The 20,969-nt window shown below is 44.3% G+C and overlaps 1 protein-coding gene across 1 annotated transcript in view; it reads left to right on the top strand.

Annotated features, from left to right (window-relative positions):
* MYO3A (myosin IIIA) overlaps positions 1–20,969 on the top strand; it is a 236,160-nt gene that overhangs the window by 81,504 nt on the left and 133,687 nt on the right. The window contains exons 8-10 of the mRNA XM_089312433.1: positions 4,439–4,584; positions 8,791–8,856; positions 10,452–10,607. Coding sequence (XP_089168559.1) covers positions 4,439–4,584; positions 8,791–8,856; positions 10,452–10,607 — 368 coding nt within the window. The remainder of the gene's footprint in view (positions 1–4,438; positions 4,585–8,790; positions 8,857–10,451; positions 10,608–20,969) is intronic.

The raw sequence follows: 20,969 nt of genomic DNA, 5'->3' as shown, positions 1-20,969 counted from the left end.
ATACTTAGCTTTTGTTCCACTTAAAAGAACCACAGTACTCCTGACTATCACTTCCCATCTGGGAACTCCCCTACCCCAGGCAACAATTGATCTGGTTCCTGTCTCTATGGACATTCATATAGTATTTTTTTTCCTTTTTTTTTTTTTTTTTTTTTTTTGACAGGCAGAGTGGACAGAGAGAGAGACAGAGAGAAAGGTCTTCCTTTGCCGTTGGGTCAACCTCCAATGGCTGGCGCACCGCGCTGATCCGATGGCAGAGGCAGGTGCTTTTCCTGGTCTCCCATGGGGTACAGGGCCCAAGGACTTGGGCCATCCTCCACTCCCGAGCCACAGCAGAGACCTGGCCTGGAAGAGGGGCAACCGGGACAGAATCCAGCACCCCAACCGGGACTAGAACCCGGTGTGCCGGCGCCACAAGGCAGAGGATTAGCCTAGTGAGCTGCAGCGCCGGCGACATTCATATAGTCTTACAATGTATAGCTGTATATGTCGCTTCTTTCACCTAATGTAATATTTTCAACATTCATCGTGTTGTAGTGTTTATCAGTCCTCCTTCTTAAGGACGAATAATATTCTATTATAAATACAGGCCACATCATGTTTGCCCCTTCATCAGTCAGTAGGCACTCGAGTGGTTTCCATGTTGGACAGTTACTTGAGTTTTTAATGTAAAACCTGGCACTCCCGTACTTGTCTTGGTTCTTCAGGCTGTGCTTTCTGGTTGCAGCAGTTCACTGTCACGTGGTATTAAGAACCCTTGGAGGCTGGTGCCACGGCTCAACAGGCTAATCCTCCACCTGTGGTGCCGGCAACCTGGGTTCTAGTCCCAGTCGGGGCACCGGATTCTGTCCCGGTTGCCCCTCTTCCAGGCCAGCTCTCTGCTGTGGCCCGGCAGTGCAGTGGAGGATGGCCCAGGTCCTTGGGCCCTGCACCCCATGGGAGAACAGGAGAAGCACCTGGCTCCTGCCATTGGATCAGTGCGGTGCACTGGCCACAGTGCGCCAGCTGCAGCGGCCATTGGAGGGTGAACCAACGGCAAAGGAAGACCTTTCTCTCTCTCTCACACTGTCCGCTCTGCCTGTCAAAAATAAATAAATAAAAATAAAAAAATAAAAATAAAAATAAAAAAGAACCCTTGGAAAGGCTGAGAAACCCTGCATAAGATGATGTCCTCATCATCCTGACTCTGAGCTGGAAATTATGTTCTCCCTCTTTCTCTTCTTTCTCTCTCTCTCTCCCCCTCCCTCCCTCCCTCTTCCTTTTCTCCCTCCCTCCCTTCTCCCATTCTCCCTCCCTTCTTCTGTCATCATTCATCTCTATATGCGCATATATACAAGGGTACTTCTAAAAACTGATGGAAAATGGAATTTTAAGTTAAGTTTATTTTAGTGCAAAAATTTTGAAATCATATCAACAGGGGATATTCAAATCATTAAGAAAGTTCATGGAAAATATGTTTTATGAAAAATTAGGAATTTATTTCAAAACTCCTTGCCCCCAAATAAACATTTTTTTACCTTTTCATTTTTATTGAGAGGTACAGAGATGGAGAGAGAGGAACAAATAGAGAGTGCTCCCATCTGCTGATTCATTCCCCAAGTACCCACAGCAGCTGGGAGTGGGCTGAGTTGAAGCTGGAAGACTGAAAGTCAATCCAGGTTTTCCACCTGGGTGGTAGACACCCAAGTGCCACTACCTCCCAGGGTCTGCATTGGCAGAAAGCTGGAGTTAGGAGCTGGAGCTAAAACCCTCTGAAGTGGGACTCGTCAGATCCCTAGCATCCTAACTACCAGGCTGAGTGCTTTTCAGCAGTTTTCCCACTAAATTTTTATAGTATAATTTATTCTGTTATTGGTCTTCAAATGCTGAGAAACTCATTGATTCCTGGCCTTTTTTTTTTAAGATTTATTTATTTATTTGAAAGTCAGAGTTACACAGAGGAGAGGCAGAGAGAGAAAGAGAGAGGTCTTCCATCCGCTGGCTCACTCCCCAATTGACCACAACGGCCAGAAATGTGCCGATCCTAAGCCAGGAGCCAGGAGCTTCTTCCAGGTCTCCCATGAGGGTGCAGAGGCCCAAGGACTTGGGCCATCTTCCACTGCTCTCCCCGGATATAGCAGAGAGCTGGATCGGAAGTGGAGTAGCTGGGTCACTAACTGTCACCCATATGGGATGCCAGTGCTTCAGGCCAGGGCGTTAACCAACCACACCACAGCACCAGCCCTGCTCTGGCCTTCTTTATTGCCTGTGAACCAGGCAACCAGAACCAGAATGTTACCAGCAGCGTTTGCCTTTAGTTCTCTGGCTTCTTCCTCTTTAGCATAACCATTTTATACGTGTTGTGTTACTATTGCTTTCTTTTAATGTTTTTTAATCTCACTGATATGTTTATATTTAAACTGTTTCCTGCCATTGCTCTTAGAATTAACTATAAATAAAGATTTAATTTCAGGGTCTGGCGCTGTGGTGCAGCAGGTTAACACCCTGGCCTGAACCGCCAGCATCCCATATGGGCACTGGTTCGAGAACCGGCTGTTCCACTCCCCATCCAGCTCTCTGCTATGGCCTGGGAAAGTAGCAGAAGATGGCCCAAGCCCTTAGGCCAACTTAACATGTCATCATCCAAAAATCATTTTTATTTTTATTATGAGTTGGCATTCACAAAATATAAAAGTTCTTAAATGCAAAAAATTAGTTTTTAAAACAAAGTTCAGTTTTATTCTTGTGATCCTGAATTTTCACAATCACAATCCATCTGTATTTGTATTTACACATTTATTCTTAAAAAGCAAAGTAATTAATATAAAATTTTTCCTATATGATACTTACAATATCTTAAAAACAATTTCTCCTTTTTTCTTATCTCTCAATCTCACCCTTTGATTAGTGACATATTTGTCAACTTTGAAGTTATTTCTGAAGGAAGTAACTTCTTCCGGCTCACAGTTTTGGAGGTTCCAAGTCCAAGATTAGGCAGCCCTATTTGTCTGGCATCTGATGAGGGTGGAAGATGGCTGCTCACATGCTGAGGGGGGATCACATGGTAAGCCAGGAAGCAGAGAGGCTGAGTGGACTCAGCTTTTATAACCAACCTTTCCATGAGAACTACAGGCGCCAGTTCTAGTCCCGGATGCTTCTTTTCCGATCCAGCTCTCTGCTGTGGCCTGGGAAAGCAGTGGAAGATGGCCCAAGTGCTTGGACCCCTGCACCCACGTGGGAGACCTGGAAGAAGCTCCTGGCTCCTGGCTTCAGATAGGCTCAGCTCCTGGGGAGTGAACCAGCGGATGGAAGACTTCTCTCTGCAATTCTTTCAAATAAATAAAATAAATCTTAAAAAGAGAGAGAGAGAGAGAGAGAGAGAGGGAACTACTTCCTGAAAGCACAGCCCACCATGACCTAATGTCCCCCACTTGTCCCACCTCCCAGACACCATGATGGGGTCAAGTTTCCTCCCTCCCAGTATCATGAACTTAATGACTTGGGGCTAAACACCTGCTGGAGTTGGAAGCTACACCATAATCAAACCGTGGAATGTGACATGTTTTTAAACCTGGTTGCAGTTTTACAATTTAATGCCATCCCAACAAAACGATTGATAAATCATGAAGGTTTGTTTTTGTTCAGTTTGCTTTTCTTTTATGAATGACGTGAACCTTTTTGTATTCCTCCAAACTTGTCACATTCCTCACTTAGATATTCCTGTCTTCTGGCTGTCAGCGACGACCAAGACCATCTAACCTGGCTGACTACCCTCAGTTTATTTTCCTTTAGTTTTTTTTTTAAATAGGAGAGAGAGAGATCTTCCCTCCATCTACTGATTTGTTCTCTGACTGCCTGCAACAGCCAGGACTGGGCCAGGCCACAGTTAGGAGTTGAGAACTTGATGTGGGTCTCCATGTGGAGAACAGGGACCCAAGTACCTGAGCCTTCATCTGCCACCTCCCAGGGTGCACGTTAATGGGAAGTCGGAATGAGGAGTAGAGCAGGGATTCAAACTCGGTCACTCCAGGATGGGATGCAGGCCATCTCCAACAACTTAACTGCTCTGCCCTACTTCCTTTACTTTTAATTCCCTAAAGATTTATTCTTTGTCTTTGCCCAGGTGACTCCATTCCCTCATTGAAAGGTGACTGACACATTGATTAGTTGTGCATTTATTTGACTCATCTCTTTCTATTTGGATCATTGTTTCTTTCCTCTTTTCGTTTTGGAGTTTCAAAATTATTCCTTTCCATGATCTTCTTATACTTTCCCGTATCCTTGGAAACCTGCTAAGGTAATCTCTGCTCTCAGAATAAAAATACTGCTAATATTGATTTCTTATTCTCCTGGTACATTCATTTTGACTTGTAACTGTCAAACTTCATTGGCTTAAACCGTAAGCTTTCCTCTTATCATGCACTACTTGCTTAAGCCACCATCTCATTGTTTCCCATAGGTGATTGCGTGTGAACAGCAACTGGACACCACTTACGATGCTCGATGTGACACGTGGTCCCTGGGTATCACTGCCATTGAGCTGGGTGATGGGGATCCTCCACTAGCCGACCTGCATCCCATGAGAGCGCTCTTCAAAATCCCAAGGTCAGACCACTCACGGTTCTGCCTGATTCTCTTCCTCAGTCACAGAGTGGTCAACATGCCCACCATGAAAATATTCACATTCATTCCAGCAGTTGCATGCCACGGAATTTTATTCTGCTTCTTCTGAGACCCTGTATTTATTGAGTAGTAGCATTTCCCTAAGTTAAAGAACTCTGGCTTGATTATGAGTATGTCTTCCTGTCTTGACTAGGATTTGACCTCAGAATATAACAGTTTTTCTCATTCCTTATCTACTTGCCAGTGATTGAGAAAAACACCCTGGTGCATAGTCAACACCAGTGACTTGATTCACTTTGCCTACTAATTTAGTAGGGTTTTTGTTTTTTGGGTTTTTTTACTACTTGCTAAGACTTCTCTATGTTCATAAACATAAGTAAGAAATATTATAATAATTGTATTTAATAAGAAATATTAAAATAAAATTATAGATAAAATATATCAGTAAAATAGTAATGATTCTAATACTCACATAGGAGTTTTTTGGATAAATTAAAATAATACACTTAGAAGAAAACCCTCTTTGGAGCTGTGACAAACTTCACTCTCTGTGTAGACTTTTCGTTGTGTGCACCAACATGTTTTCCTCTGCTTATCCTATTAAACACTGTTTTGTATTTGTGGATAGTTCCTAGGTATTTGAGAAAACTAATATTCTGAACAGATTACCTATCTTTATCACAGGTGTGTTATTTTCCTTTGAAAATAAGACCTGCTTCAGGGTTCTGTCTGGTATCTGAATTCTAACTGATAGCACACGCTTGAGCTGGGATGAAAGGGACCCAGGGCGTGGTGCCAGGGTAGATGATCAGATGGTCCAGTTTGTCACCACACTCTCCTTCACACAAATGTTGTGGCCCTGACTCCTATGAAACTCAGAAGCAGATATATAAAGCTCTGACAGGGAGTGTTCTAGTTCTAGAGAAATAATGCCAGTTTGTTATATTCATTTCCACATAGATTCATTGGGAATATTTCCATGTAATTAAATTACTATAAGAACAAAGCACTGGAATTTGTTGTTAATTTAACTTTGGGTTTCCTATCTGATGTGTGTGTTCCAGATTATACCTTAGATATATGTCATCCATTACATAACAATTTCAATGTTATGTCCACTCATACTATTTGTAAAATATTCTACCTATGTGGTAAGTGGGGGGACAAGGTTACTGAAAAGAAAGGAAAACCCTTGCTCTGCCAAGTTCAAGATACTTCATTAAATTTAAGGAAAGCATAAGACTGGCACTGGGGCACAGTGTATGCCACCACCTGTACACTGGCCTCTTGTGTTGGAGTGCTGGTTTGAGTCCCAGCTGCTCCACTTCCAACCCAGCTTCCTGCAAATGCATCTGGGAAGGCAGCAGATGAAGACCCGGTTCCTTGGCCTCTGTCATCTATGCACGAGACCAGCTCTGAGTTCCTTGCTTCAGCCTGGCCCAGCCCTGGCTGTTGCAGCCATTTGGGGGGTGAACCACAGGATGGAAGATACCCCCCCACCTCTCTCTCTCTGCCTCCCTCTCTTCCCCCATCTCCATCTCTCTGCTTTTCAAATAAATAAATCTTTAAAAAATAACGTGATGAAACAGGAAAAATAAATCTGTTTTCCCTAACGACTATTGTCATTCAGTACGTATGATGAAGCACTGTGCTTTCTGAGCCATGTTAATTGGGGTTCAGACCACTATACTGACTCTGGGATTATTGTTTTTGGTGATGACAGCACATACAGGAAGGACGACTCCATCAGGACATCACCCCTGGGTAACGTGCAATGGGCAAGGTCGTTATGAAACTGTATCATGTGGTTACTTCTTATGATTTCTTTTTTCAAAAAAAATAGATTTATTTATTTGAAAGAGTTATAGAAAGACAGAGAGCCAGAGCCAGAGTGAGAGTGAGAGTGAGAGTGAGAGTGAGAGAGAGAGAGAGAGAGAGAGAGATCAATCTTCCATCTGCTAGTTCAGTCCCCAAATGGCCACAATAGTCAGGACTAGGCCATGTTGAAGCCAGGAGCCTAGAACTCCTCTCCCATATGGGTTACAGGCCCGAGCACTTGGGCTATCCTTCACTGCTTTCCCAGGTGCATTAGCAGGGAGCTGGATCGGAAGTGGTGTAGCCAGGACTCCAACAGGCACTCATATGAGATGCCAGCATCGCAGGCCAAAGGCAGCAGCTTAACCCACTATGCCACAATGCCAGCCCCATTTTTTAAATTTCTGTACCAGTATGTCTCCACAATGGAACACTGAGGATACTAACTGTACGAATATACAGAAGAAGGAAATCTGAAAAGCTCCCAGTTATAACCATTCTGAAATCATCAAACTTCATTGTTGTAATCAAAGTAAGCCAATAAATCTCACAAAAGGAAATTTTCAGGAGGCCAAGAAATAAGGCTGTTGGAGAAAAGCATTGCTTCTTTCAATGTGCAACTCAGCGGTCTTCAGATAGTCCTTGGAGTTGTGGGCGAGCTTCAACATGACGCAGGGCACTGGAGGAGCTGCACCTCTGCGTCACGAGCCTGTGTGGACTGTGGGGAGCAACTGGGAGCAACTCAGACTAGACTAAGTTACTGGAATTAAGACTTATTCTATGCATCTGCTCTCCCACAATATGGCGCTGGGAGAGGAGAAAACAGCTTCTACGCAGCTGCCTCTTGCCAACTTGAGTGATGACCTCCAGGAGCTGATCCTGCTCCTGATTGGAGGAGAGCAGCGTACTCAGCGTGTGGGCAGCCGAGTTGGGATTGGCGGAAGAGGACTATAAAGGAGGAGAGAGACAGCATGCACCAGGAACATCTAAGGGGAACATCTATCTGAAGGAACACCTGTGCAGCCCCCGAGAGAGCCGGCCGGCGGTGTGCCGCTCCCCCGCGGAAGTGGGGAAAGTGGCTAGGGGGAACCGCCCTTCCACGGAGGTGGAGGGACGGTAGCCAACCCGGGAAGAACCAGCAGCAAACCCGGGAAGGGCCGAGCAGACAAAAGAACAGCGCAGGGTCCTGTGTCGTTCCTCCACGAAGAGGGGGAACGACAGTGGACTGCACATTAATTCCATGATAAGCTATTTAAGGCGTAGTGCAGAACTGAAGATAAAGTATCCCCATCCTGCTAATGAAAGCAAAGTGCTGTTAGAATGAACACGAAGCAGCACTTCAGCCAATTCCGCCATCACGGCTGATCAGTGCGGCGTGATTAGAGTGAGTCAGCCTCCTTTCAAGTGAGGCTCCTTTGCATCCATCAGCGTGCCAGAAAGGAAAAGATTTGCTCAGCTTAAAATGAAGCGAATTAATAGCAAAATCTTTTAAGTGGTATTCAGAGCTTTGTAGCAAATTGTGTGTTCTGGTTCCATACTTTGTAGCACTTTATAACCCTTGCTTCCTGCCATGGGTGCAGTGACAAAAGCATCCCAACCCCTGAAGCCGTCTCCTCCCTGCTCTCAACAGCTGTCCTTGCAGATCACCTCTCGGCACCCACAGCATTCCCCAGACACTCTCTGCAGGACTCCTATGGGAAAATGTTCTCCCCAGTACTCATTGTTTCCATTCTGCTCAGTGTTGATGTCTTCCCTTAGAGCTTGCAAACAAAAGCAAGCTTCTTTAAGAGGGAGAGGGGGAATCATTGAAGGTACCTGCGTTGTTGATCAGCAGGTTAAGCTACTGCTTGCAACTCCAGCTACTCTACCTAGCTTCCTGTGGCCAGAAAGCAGCAGAAGATGGCCCAAGCACTTGGGCCCCTGCTACACACATGGAAGACCTAGATGGAGTGCCAAGGTCTTGGCTTTGGATTGACCCAACTCCAGCCATTGCAGCCATTTGAGGAGTGAACCAGTAGATGGTAGAGCGTGCTCTCACACTCTCTCAGATAGGTAAATAGATAGATAGATAGATGTATATATATAGATATATCTTCCTCTCTCTGTAACTCTCCTTCTCAAATAAATAAATCTTTAAAAAAGAATGAACTATTGGAAACATTGGATCATATATGAAGTGTTTTCAGAGACACAAGAACCTGCCACTTTTTTTTTTATAAAAAATGATTAATCACTAATTACTCATTTTTGAATTGGGAAATGATGTTGATTCTTGATTATAACTGGCAGAACCTTCAACTGCAGCAGTGCCTAAATTTTTGGAGCTCAGTCTCCCAGTGTACACAATCCAACCTTGGCTCTTCTTTTTCCTAGGAATCCACCCCCGAAACTAAGGCAGCCTGAGCTGTGGTCTGCAGAATTCAATGACTTTATCAGCAAGTGAGTAAGGTGGAGAAACCATCCACTGTGACTTTGAAATATGGTTTTTACAGCAGCGCCACTGCACATCTCGGACCCTTCCCATTTCTTCTCTGTTCAGCAACCCCAGAGGTTTTCATTACATTCTTTGAAAGAAGCATCCATTGGGTCTTCCAAATGTCCAGTGAATTTGTCCTTGTTCAGAGCATGGTGTCAGGGTCCTGTGTGTTTACGTACCCATAGCTCTGTTTCTATGCTTGCCTGTCACCCCCGGACACGCTCCCCAGCCACGCTCCCCAGCCACCTGCCTTTTGTCAGTGTCCCATCACCATCTCCACTTGCTCAGCCATAATCTGTTTGGTCGGTTGCTTAATTTTCCAATTCTTTGCATTGTGAATACTCATCACAATGAGAACCTTTTCATTGCAATTGGTGAATCAGACAATCATATCTGTAATATGCCTATGCCTGTGAAATTCAATGAACATTTAAATGGGATGAATATTTGGCCAAGAGCTTTCCTCCACATGACTGAATAGCAACTGGGAATCTGCTGTTTCTAGAAATCTGTCTTACAGACCTTCTTCACAGTTTTTATTCTGCCTTCACCTTAAATAGATGAAGTGATGGATGACCGACCCCTGGTTGGTCAGTCAGCGAGGGGTCAGTAGGAGGTAATTTGCCAAACTCCACAAAGGAAATGCGACTCTCCCACGCGATTTGAGACATGTTGCTAGCTGTCTCTTTAATAGAATCCAGCTCAGAGCATGTGCTAGTGATGTTGTCAGGTGAAAGCGTAGGCGTGAAAGATCATCAAGCCTCCTTGTGTTCTCGCAGACTCTTTTCTCTCAGCCTCTTGGTAGAAGATGCTGAATATACTAAACAGATGTGGCCACATCCGCCAGTGGATGGAAGATCTCCCTCTTTGTCTTCCCCTCTGTCTCTGTCGCTCTGACTTTCAAATAAATAAATCTTAAAAAAAAAAAAAAAAGAGAGAAAAATCTCAAGTCTGTTCAAATCCTCCTCCTGAGATGTTGATTCAGGTGCAGTCTCTGGCCTTATCCTTTCGTGTGAATATTTTCTGGGTTAAACCTGTAAAGAAGTGCATTATGCATTAATCCATCCTCAAAAAACACCCGACTTGAGTTTAAACATCCTCGGAGGATTTGGTCTCGTCACATGACTTAGCAGTTTTCTCAGATAGAAAGAAATAGATCGACTGAGAAGCCTTTGAAAGGATTCATGGAGGGAAAGAGAAAGTTTGAATGATTTTAAATAAGCATAGAAGCTGGAAGGACTTCCTTGTCACTTGTCTGCCTGCTGACTTCCGGCTGACGGTAGAGACTGTATGTCATTACCCCGTGCACTAATAACAGCCACCGGGAGACTGGGAGGTGATGTGCAGTCAGCATTGTGGCCGCATCATCCCTCACAGATGTGCGCACCTCCACAAGCAGGTGCTTCCTCATGGATTGTGGCTGAATAATCCTGAGATGTGCCTGGGCTGACCACTTGTGAGGAGTGTCACTCTCCCGTGTTAGTGTTTCAGGAAGGTGAATACTAGTTGGAAAACTCTAACTTATTTAAGAATCATGTGTTCCTTTTTGCCAGTGCAGGTGCTTGACTAAAGACTATGAAAAGCGTCCAACAGTGTCAGATCTCTTGCAGCATAAATTCATTACTCAAATCGAAGGCAAAGATGTGATGCTACAAAACCAGCTCATGGAATTCATTGACATTCATCACCGTGTGGGAGGCACAGAAAAGGCCAGGTAATCAGGTACTATCTTGACCTCACAAGCTCTAAAGAGCTTTATAATGCCGTCGTTGTGTCAGTCAAAAAGTAAATGAAAATAACACATTGAAGTGGCCTGGTTGTGAGTGAGAGGTGATGGAACACTTGCGTGCAGAGTGAGTGTCCCATGCGTGTGGCTTTCTGAAATTGGTAGAACTCTTGGCAGCGTATCTTCAGCAACTCCATCAGAACGGTGAAAGTATTATTCTTCAATAGACGATGAGTACTGGTGTGTGTTTTCTTATATATTTTGCTGGCCTGTAAAGTTACAGTCGTCAGATTTGGGATTTTGGCAGTATGACGTGTCTTTCCCCTGATTAAAATGTGTTTTTAAATTAGCTTTAATCTCTTTATACTTACAATTTGGATTTTGATAGTATATATGTTTATTGTAGGAAACTCAGAAGATAAAGACAAGTACACAAACAAAATTTAACAGATAGAACATTTTAATCTATAACTTGTATCTTTGTGGTTTGGATATATATTTTAAGAAAGAAATCAAAATAATATTTATATGTGTTCTGGAGCTTTTTTTTCTTTCATTGGTTAGTGAATATCCATGTCAGTAATTATCCTTCTGCCACAAATTTGGTAATAGCTACACGGTATTCCCCTGCCTGACCAGTCAATGATGCATTTAAATAATCTTCTATTATTAAACATTTAGATTGTTCCCAATTGTTTTTACGCTTAACATATAGCACTGTAATGAGCAGAGTTGTACACAAATCTTTATAGTTTCCTTAAGATAGATTCATATAGATAGTATTGTTAAATCAAATACTAGTGTTTTGTAATTTAAATTCACTGTTAAGAATCCTATTAGCTTCCTATCAAGAACGTATCACTGTTAGGAGTTGGGAGAAGTGAATAGAGAATAGGACAGGGCTTATTTGAATTCCTGTTGTAGATTTACATATTGAATCTCTGTCTCTTTTTTTTTTTTGGTGCATATTAAGGACTGGACACTGTATATGGACTTTCTTTTCTACATGATTTTATAGTAACTCTTAGAAAAATGTTTCCTGACAGCTCATTTTCACACCAGAGAACTGACATTTCAGAGGTTAACTGACTTGTGCAAGGTTGCACAGGTACTGAAAGACTTAGCAGGGACTCAAACCCTAATCCCAAAGCCCAAGCTTTATGCACATGAGGGACTAACCTAAGACTGTGGAGGATCCTGGGACACCTATGATAACATATACACTTACATGAGTTTCCTGCCTTGCTAGAGAAGCAGAACTTACACACCTTCCATGAGAAAAAATGAGATCTCTGTGTGAGAAAATGAAGGAAACATAGTGAGGAGTGGTCATAGGCTCACCCCCATCCCCACAGTGAGGGGCGGTCATAGGCTCACCCCCATCTGCATGTTGATATGAGTGAATGCAGTTGCATGCTCTAGCATAACCCTGTCCTTCCTGAAACAGACAAGAAGCATGCAGGCAAAATAAGCAAAAACTGAGATGTTAACGTTGTGTAGGGGATCTGAGATTTTGCCCTACTTGAAGTTAACAGGTTGGCCTTCTAGCTTCATGAATACCTGCAGAAGACATAAGACTCCTGGCTCAGGGACAAAGGACTTTATTACTCACAGCTAAGCTGACAGCATGAGTGCTATGTTCACATTGGTTGTCGCTGCCCCTAAGACCTAGAGATAGTGTGGAGTGGCCTAGATGGGTGCAGTATGCACAGTGGGCTTGCCTCATGGCTGGAGAGCCCTGAGCTTAGGAAACTAGTCTTCTAAAAGAGATGCTATCAAACTTGTCCAAAGTTTGCACTGGATATGTGTGTGTGTGTGTGTGTGTGTTTATCAGGAGAGACAGAACACATACATACACACACACAGACACAGAGAGACAGAGAGAGAGAGAGAGAGAGCACTCCCATCTACTGATTCATCCCCCAAATCCTACAGTGGCTGGAGCTGGGCTATACTAAAGCAGAGAGTCAGGAACTCAGTCCAGCTCTCTGTCAGCAGGTACCCAGTCACTTGGGTCATCGTCTCTTCCTGCGTTGGCAGGAAGCTGGAGTTGAGGCTGGAGCTGGATGCTGAACTCAGGTACTCTAATGTGGAACACCAGCGTCTTAACTGCTAGAGTAAACTCCTGCCCAAAGGGATGTTATCTTTACCATCCAGAACAGCAAATAAAACTACCATCTATCCTGGAGAGAGACAGTATTTTTTAACTTGCAAGACTGTTGGCTGCACACACATCGTGGAAAATATCATCAGGAACAACATCTAATACAAGACCTACAGAAACACGAGAAACCCAGAGAGAACCATCTCCCAACAGTCAAACATTATAAGAAGTCTGGTGAACTACACAGATTTATACTCTACATTTGGTGCTGCTAGTTCTAATGACCAGAGTTTAAAGAGGCAGGTGTTAGGCACAGTAGTTAGGCATGGTGCATCCCGTATTGGAGTGCCTGGGTTCAAGTCCTTACTCTGCTTCCAGTCCAGCTTCCTGCTAATGTTCAGCCTGTGAGACAGCTCACGAATTTCAGGTCCTGCTGTTGTGGGCTGGGTTGGGCCTAAATTAATATCCCAGGCTCTTGCCTTTTGCTTAGATGAGAGTTCTAAGTACAGGCACTAACATGGCATGCAGCATAATGAGGTTTATTTACAAAGTGAGAAGAATATACAAACACATGAGAGCTTCATTTAGACAGAGTGGGCCAGGAAAGGTCAAAAGGGGGAATTTCATACTCTGCTTTGCCTGTCCTGGGTCCGTGAGGTGGAAAAGAGAGAAAACGCGCCCTCCTCTTACGAGCTTTGAAAAGGGGAGTGGTTACATGGTACTGCCCCCAGGTCCCAGGGGAGGGGAGCTGCATCTTGGGGAGGGGTCCTCTGATTGATGATAGGACTACATGGGGGTGGGATAGGTGTGGCCTCCAGCTCATGAACTTAATCTATCTCCCCAACTTTTCCCATCTCACTGCTATCTGATGGAAAATCTCTCTTCTCACTGTCTGTGTGTATCCACCTGTCTCTCTGTCTTTCATATAAACAAAAATAAGTAAATAAATTTTAAAAGATTATAGAAAACTACTATATATTAGACACCAACTTAGATTCAATACTTTTGATTTTGGAGTTGTGATGTGTGTTCTTGTTTATCCTGTTAAAAATTCAGAATATGGGGCCGGCGCCGTGGCTCAATAGGCTAATCCTCCACCTTGCGGCGCCGGCACACCGGGTTCTAGTCCCGGTTGGGGCGCCGGATTCTGTCCCGGTTGCCCCTCTTCCAGGCCAGCTCTCTGCTATGGCCAGGGAGTGCAGTGGAGGATGGCCCAGGTGCTTGGGCCCTGCACCCCATGGGAGACCAGGAAAAAGCACCTGGCTCCTGGCTCCTGCCAGGATCAGCGCGGTGCGCCGGCTGCAGCGGCGGCCATTGGAGGGTGAACCAACGGCAAAAGGAAGACCTTTCTCTCTCTGTCTCTCTCTCTCACTGTCCACTCTGCCTGTCAAAAAAAAAAAAAAAAATTCAGAATATGCATCCATACAAGAACAAATTTCCTTACTCAATTATGGGAAATTTGCAGTAATTTTTCTTTTAGATATTGATCTTATTCTTTTTATTTTTTTCTCCTGAGTGGCAAATGTTGGAACTTCCTACTTTAACTTGCGTGTCTTATAAATCCTCTTTCACTTTTGTCACCCATTTATCAATCTTTTAAAATTCTGGGTAAATTCTTCAGATTTGTTTCCTATGCACTAATTCTCTCATGGAACTGGACCTCGTCTAGAAGTCACCGTATATATTGATGTTTATGCTAATTCTATATCAACGTCTAGAATTTCTTATAGTTCTATCTTTATAATCAAGTATTATTTATTCATATCTTATAAGGTATTCATATATCACATAAAGTCCCACATCTAATAAGGAATTGACAGCTTGAACCAGGGACTTTGAACACTGAGTAACTGGTTGGGTAACACTTTAGTTTATTTTTCGTTTGTGAATCCTTTGAAATATGTTGCAAAGTTGTCTTATGTTCTGGCCTGAAAACTATACATTCTGGGGCAGGAAGGCTAATTGCAACAGAACCACAAACACAGCCGGTATTTCTGGCCTAAGAAACAACTGTATTTGTGTGACTAAGTCCTTATAGATATTCATATCATGTAAGGCACAAATAAAGAATAAATGGCTAAAAAGAGTTGAAACAATGAGAAATTCCAGATATGAAAATGGAGATGTTGATACAGAATTGGCATACAGATCCATATACAGCTGACATTTTGTATCTGGTTATTCATATCTGACTATTCATGTATGGCTAATTTCTTTTTTTTTTTTTTTTTTTTTTTTTTTTTTTTTTTTTGACAGGCAGAGTGGACAGTGAGAGAGAGACAGAGAGAGAAAGGTCTTCCTTTTGCCGTTGGTTCACCCTCCAATGGCCGCCGCTGCAGCCGGCGCACCGCGCTGATCCTGGCAGGAGCCAGGAGCCAGGTGCTTTTTCCTGGTCTCCCATGGGGTGCAGGGCCCAAGCACCTGGGCCATCCTCCACTGCACTCCCTGGCCATAGCAGAGAGCTGGCCTGGAAGAGGGGCAACCGGGACAGAATCCGGCGCCCCAACCGGGACTAGAACCCGGTGTGCCGGCGCCGCAAGTAATTTCTTTTTTATAATGTAACTCCATTCTTTTTCTCTTTGACCTTAAAGATTTTTTTAATGTTACTTTCAGATTTGCATTTCAATAAGAGTGACTTGTCCTGATTATTGAGCTCATTCTTTTACTTAATATATGATTTGCTTCTGTAGATGAGCATTTTATCTGCTGTCTCCTATCCTGAAAGAGGGTGCTTCTGTTTTGTTTTCCCTTTCCCTCTGTGTTCTCTTTTGCTTTGGGTGTTTCGCCCTGACCGCAGTCTGGCTTATAGATTCCCCGGTCCAGAGTGCTACTCCCCACCATGATTTGAAGGATATTGATGACCCAGGCCCTGAGCTGGTGGGAAGTGGACTCTGGGTCTGTGGTCCATCTTGGAGTCTCAAGCACTTGACTCCATACCCAAGGAAGCAGGTGCAGGTGTTTTCCAGTCTTCTTTCCAGCTGAGGCATCCCACACATCCAGTCCCGTTCTTCCCACACGCCGAGGTCATGGCCTTCCTTGTGTGTGGGGTGATTTCTTTCCTTTACCCTCCAGTCCTCTCCTGCCCATTTCTGGTCCTGAACGTGGAGTCAGCTTGCAGTTTCTGCCCTCTGACCCAATGTGTCTGGTCTGTTAGGTCCACTGTTATGCTCATCTTGTTGTAGGAAACAAATTTGTCTTTTTAATTCTATTTTTAAAAATTAAAAAGTTTTATTTCTCATGAGTTAAAGAAGAGTTTAAAGCGTTAACTACCGCACTCCCTTGACCACAGGTCTTAGACCAGCGTCAAAGGAAGGGGAACAATTTTCCTGCCCTCGGCGTGCATAGACTCATCTCACACTGCTGAGATGGACTCAGACAAAAGAAGAGACTCAGCTATGTCCCTGGCAGCACACTGGGCAAAGACATCTTTTTTTTTCTTTTAAAAGGTATTTATTGTTTGAAAGGCAGAGTTACAGAGAGACAGAGGGGCAGAGAGAGAGAAAAAAGTCTTCCATCTGCTGGTTCACTCCCCAAATGGCCACAACAGCCAGAGCTGTGCTGATCTGAAGCCGGGAGCCAGGAGCTTCTTCTGGGTCTCCCACGCAGGTGCAGGGCCCAAGCACTTGGGCCATTTTCCACCTCTTTCCCAGGCCATAGCAGAGAGCTGAATTGGAAGTGGAGCAGTTGGGACTTGAACCAGTGTCCATATAGGATGCTGGCACTGCAGGCAACGACTTTACCCACTATGCCAAAGAGCTGGCCCCCAAAGTCATCTTCTTGAAGATCATGCAAAGCTCTTTGATTTGTCACAGTTCTTGACATTGGAAAATTGATAAAAAAAAATCTGATAGTACTAAGTCAACATTGCTAAATGAAAGCTGAGATTGTTCAGTACATGGTAATAACCTTCAGAATTGAATTGAAATATGTTCCTGGTGGGATGATTTTTTAAAAATTAATGTTCAGCTGTAAAGAAAATTTTCCTTTTTTAAAAAAGAGATTTACTTTATTTATTTGAAAGGCAGGGAGAGGGAGAGAGAGAGAGAGAGAGAGAGAGAGGTTGATTTTCCATCTGCATGTTCACTCCCATAATAACCACAACAGGTGGGCCTAGACCAGGCTGAAGCCAAAATCCAGGAACTCCATACTGGTCTCCTATGTGAGTGGCAGGGACCCAAGTAATTGAACCATCATCCACTCTCTTCTCAGGTACAGTAGCAAGAAGCTGGATCAGAGGGGGAGCAGCCCAGGACACAGACAGGCATTCTGATATGGGATGCCATTGTCAGAGTGAGGATGCGTGTATGCATAACACCTGCCTCCATGGTGCACTCCTGAAACCATGGGAACGCATTTTTGCAGGAGTTAAATTGACTGTGTAGGAGTGCAGACTGAATCAGAAGACTTTGAATTATAAAATATTTTAAAAGAACAGTTCTACTTTTTGATTCTAGTATTTTAAAATATTCAATTATCTAGTTTAATGAGAATAGATACAAGTCATTTGTAATTGAAATGAACTGTTCAGCATTCTTGACTAGAACAGTTCAAGCCAATGTAAAAAGAAAAGCAATTGAATGAAAAATAGGAGATGGCTCAGAGGTCAGAGAGTCAGGCAGAAGGCCAGGCTTGGGCGTGAAGCAAAGGGAGCTGGGAGTGTCCACAGCCAGGTCGTCCGTGAGAGCGGCTGGCTCAGAGGCACCCCTGATGCCATCCACCTACCCCTGACTTTTCCCCAGCAGCACTGGTCTCTTGAATGCCACACAAAACTCAAAATAGTTGCGAGCTAACTTAGAGCTTTGTGTCACTCCCAGAAGATTCTAAGTCCCTGCCTGGGCCACCTGATTTTCACTTCCACACTGCAGGGGAAGTCACGTGGTGAGAAACACCTGCCCCCACCTCTTTCCAGTTCTAGGGGGAGGCAGAGCTCCATGCCGCAACCAGCCTGGGATTTCTCCCCATGTCAGCGGCGTCTTGTGAGCTGCTGAAGCAGTGGAAGGAACCCATCACAGGGAGTATTTAAACAGGTTCTTGAATGTTTGCCCCAAAACTATTTTTAAGCCATAATTTGCATGCCTTGTAAACAAAGAAAAATCCTATCCCAATATCTGCTTGAATGAGAACAAATCTCAAATTAAAATTTCTTTCGGTTGAAGCTGTATTGTTGGCATGTTACCATTTTAAATTTCTTTGTGTTTCTATACAAAGCAAAATAGCTTTTAATATTTTACTTGACCTCAATATATGCTAATGGTGATTAACTTCGCTGTATATCAGTTGTTATGTTTTGCACATAATTACATAGACAAAAAGGGAATACTTATAAGGTTTGGTAACACAAATATAGTTTTCCTTAGACCAAAAGTGCCAGCTGCGCTTGTGGCTCTTTTAGAATCAGCCTTCCTGCCGCAGAATATAAGACAATTTTAGACATATCTCAAAGAATTCACAAATGAAAGACAAAGTAAAATGTTACCCAACCATTCTGTGCTTGAAGCGCCTGATTTGAACTGTCAGTTCTTTATTAGGTATGAGACTTTGTGTGATGTAAATTTGCTCAAATAGGGCCTTGGTTTAACAAAACTGAACAAAGAAAAGAGAAAGCAGGAAAATCAATAGGAAGTAATAATAGGGTTCTTTCAATGCAATACAATGCATGACGCCCTTGTACTTCTATTTTCTGGGCAAGACAATTTTTTCCTAATGGTTGTGACTCTATCATGGTGAGAATTACTCACATTATAGAACATTTGCCCCTTTTTCTTAACATATGAGACTTACAAATGCACCCCCAGCTGCTTTAGAAACAGCCATCTTTGCAGTTCCTATCTCTGCCCAAGTGTTGCAAAGAACCTTCAGAGTCACCATTTCTGCTGTGGTTTAGAGGCAATTTGAGTCCTTATTCGTGCAGACATTTGAATCTCACAGTCATAAATTAATGGTAAAAGGGTGAAAACTTACAGAATTTAACATGTGGTGTAGTCTGGAGGGAGGTCCTTAGGTCGCTGGGATGTGCGCTCAGAGGGCAGCCTTCATGAGAGAGTTGTTGTAAAAGCCAAGTTGGGCTCCTCTCTCTCTCCCACCCCCTTCCTCCTTCCTGTCTTGCTATGTGACCCTGTACACACACTGCCATCATGGCTCTATCAGTGAGCAACACAGCTACTTTTTATCTGTGATAGACAAGGTAGGCTAGTGGCTGGAGTTTGAATATGCTGGGATGAAGAACCTATTGAGAAGTATTGGTTTCTATGTTTTGTGGGTTTTTTTTTTAAAGATTTATTTATTTATTTATTTGAATGGCAGAGTTAGAGAGAGAGTGAGGGAGAGGTCAGAAAGAGAGAGAGAGAGAGCTCTTCTATCCACAGGTTCACTCCCCCAAATGGCCACAATAGCCAGAGCTGGGCCAACCCCAAGCCAGGAGCCAGGAGCTTCTTCTGGGTCTCGCATGTGGGTGCAGGGGCCCAAGCACTTGGGCCATCTTCTACTGCTTTCCCAGGCCACAGCAGAGAGCTGAATTGGGAAGTGGGGCAGCCAGGACTTGAACTGGTGCCCATATGTGATGCCAGCGCTACAGGCAGCAGCTTTGGTCACTACACCACAGCACCAGCCCCAGCTCTGTGGGTTTTAAAAAAAATTATTTGGAGGCCGGCGCCGCAGCTCACTAGGCTAATCCTCCGCCTTGTGGCGCCGGCACACCGGGTTCTAGTCCTGGTCAGGGCGCCGGATTCTGTCCCGGTTGCCCCTCTTCCAGGCCAGCTCTCTGCTGTGGCCAGGGAGTGCAGTGGAGGATGGCCCAAGTGCTTGGGCCCTGCACCCCATGGGAGACCAGGAAAAGCACATGGCTCCTGGCTCCTGCCATTGGATCAGTGCGGTGCGCTGGCCGCAGCGCGCCGGCCGCGGCGGCTATTGGAGGGTGAACCAACGGCAAAGGAAGACCTTTCTCTCTGTCTCTCTCTCTCACTGTCCACTCTGCCTGTCAAAAAAATAAAAAATAATAAAAAAAATTTATTTGGGGTGTATATATGAATTCGTGCAAGTGCTTATATGGTAAGTAAGATTTTATTCTAGAAGATTCCAATCTATTCTTAGCTAAAATAAAAGTTAAGAGTACTCATGGTACCAGAAGCAGCGGCAGGGCTGCTCGCCTCTCAGGAGAAGACAAGAGTTTTGACACAGAGAAGTCAGGTTTATTCAAGAGGTCGGCAGCCTGAGGAGAGGGTGGGCTGTCCTGTCATGAACACTCTCTCCAATTTTCAGGCTGGCAGGAGAGCTGTTGAAGGGAGCAGAAAGAGGAGGTACATGGAGGTCAGGAGCAAAGCGTCAAAGAACAGGGCCAGCTGAGTGCTGGCCGCCAGCCAGGCAGCAAGAAGCTGGTTGGCATCACAGTGGTTGTGTTCAGCTTGCAGTCGTAAATCCAGTCCTCAGGACATGCTGACTGGAGCCCGATTACCTTTGCAACCTCAGCCAGCTTTCTCAAGCCGGGTTTCTGTCATCCTCAAGCAGGCCTCATTTACCTGTTTAGTTAAACATCAGTCTTACCTGCTAAGTTAACCGTCAGTCTGATATGTTGCACAGTCAGCATTAGTTTTGACAAGCAAAATGGAATTATTTAAGCTACGGCTACACTAGAAGGAAATATCTCCTGAGGGCTGGTGCTGGTGGCTGCATCTGTGCACGGTGGAGAACTCAGGGACCAACACACAAATCGGAGGGGGATGGATACAGAAAGGACCCCTCTGGGACCATGATAGTAGGAAAAATAATGATAACGTACCCTTTCCCCTGAAATGTGTCCTTATGCCTGTCTTCACCATGTCCCCTCCTGGAAAAGTTCCCAGAATAAGAGCTAAATAGCTTTTAAGGATGGTCTCCAGGAATTCGGAAAGGAATAGGCAATAAGTGTTCCCTGGAGAAGGCCACACGAGTACCTCTGCTGCTGAGTAGCCCTAACGGGATCTAAATAAACAAGAAGAGGAGGTGGCTGATGTGCAGAAATAACAAAGAAATTTAAGAGTAGTTTTCATGGAGGCTGCACAAGGAGACAGAGCGAGGAACCATCACATTGGCACAATCTGCCATCCGTGTTGACTGACAGTTCTGGACAGAACGAGGAGCAAGTGGGGAGACACTGCCCAGGACTGTGTCGTGCAGCCGGGGCCAGCACTCACTATCCTAACACCTGCTTCATTCCTTGTGCTTATCATGCCACTGCCTTCTTTCTTTATTAAAAAAAAATTCTTTTCATT

The sequence above is a fragment of the Oryctolagus cuniculus genome, chromosome 13 (assembly GCF_051225735.1).
Source record: "Oryctolagus cuniculus isolate XC-2025 breed Fujian yellow rabbit chromosome 13, ASM5122573v1, whole genome shotgun sequence".
NCBI lineage: Eukaryota > Metazoa > Chordata > Mammalia > Lagomorpha > Leporidae > Oryctolagus > Oryctolagus cuniculus.
The sequence above is the reverse complement of the archived record's forward strand: the minus strand, read 5'-3'. Positions and strand labels throughout refer to the sequence as shown.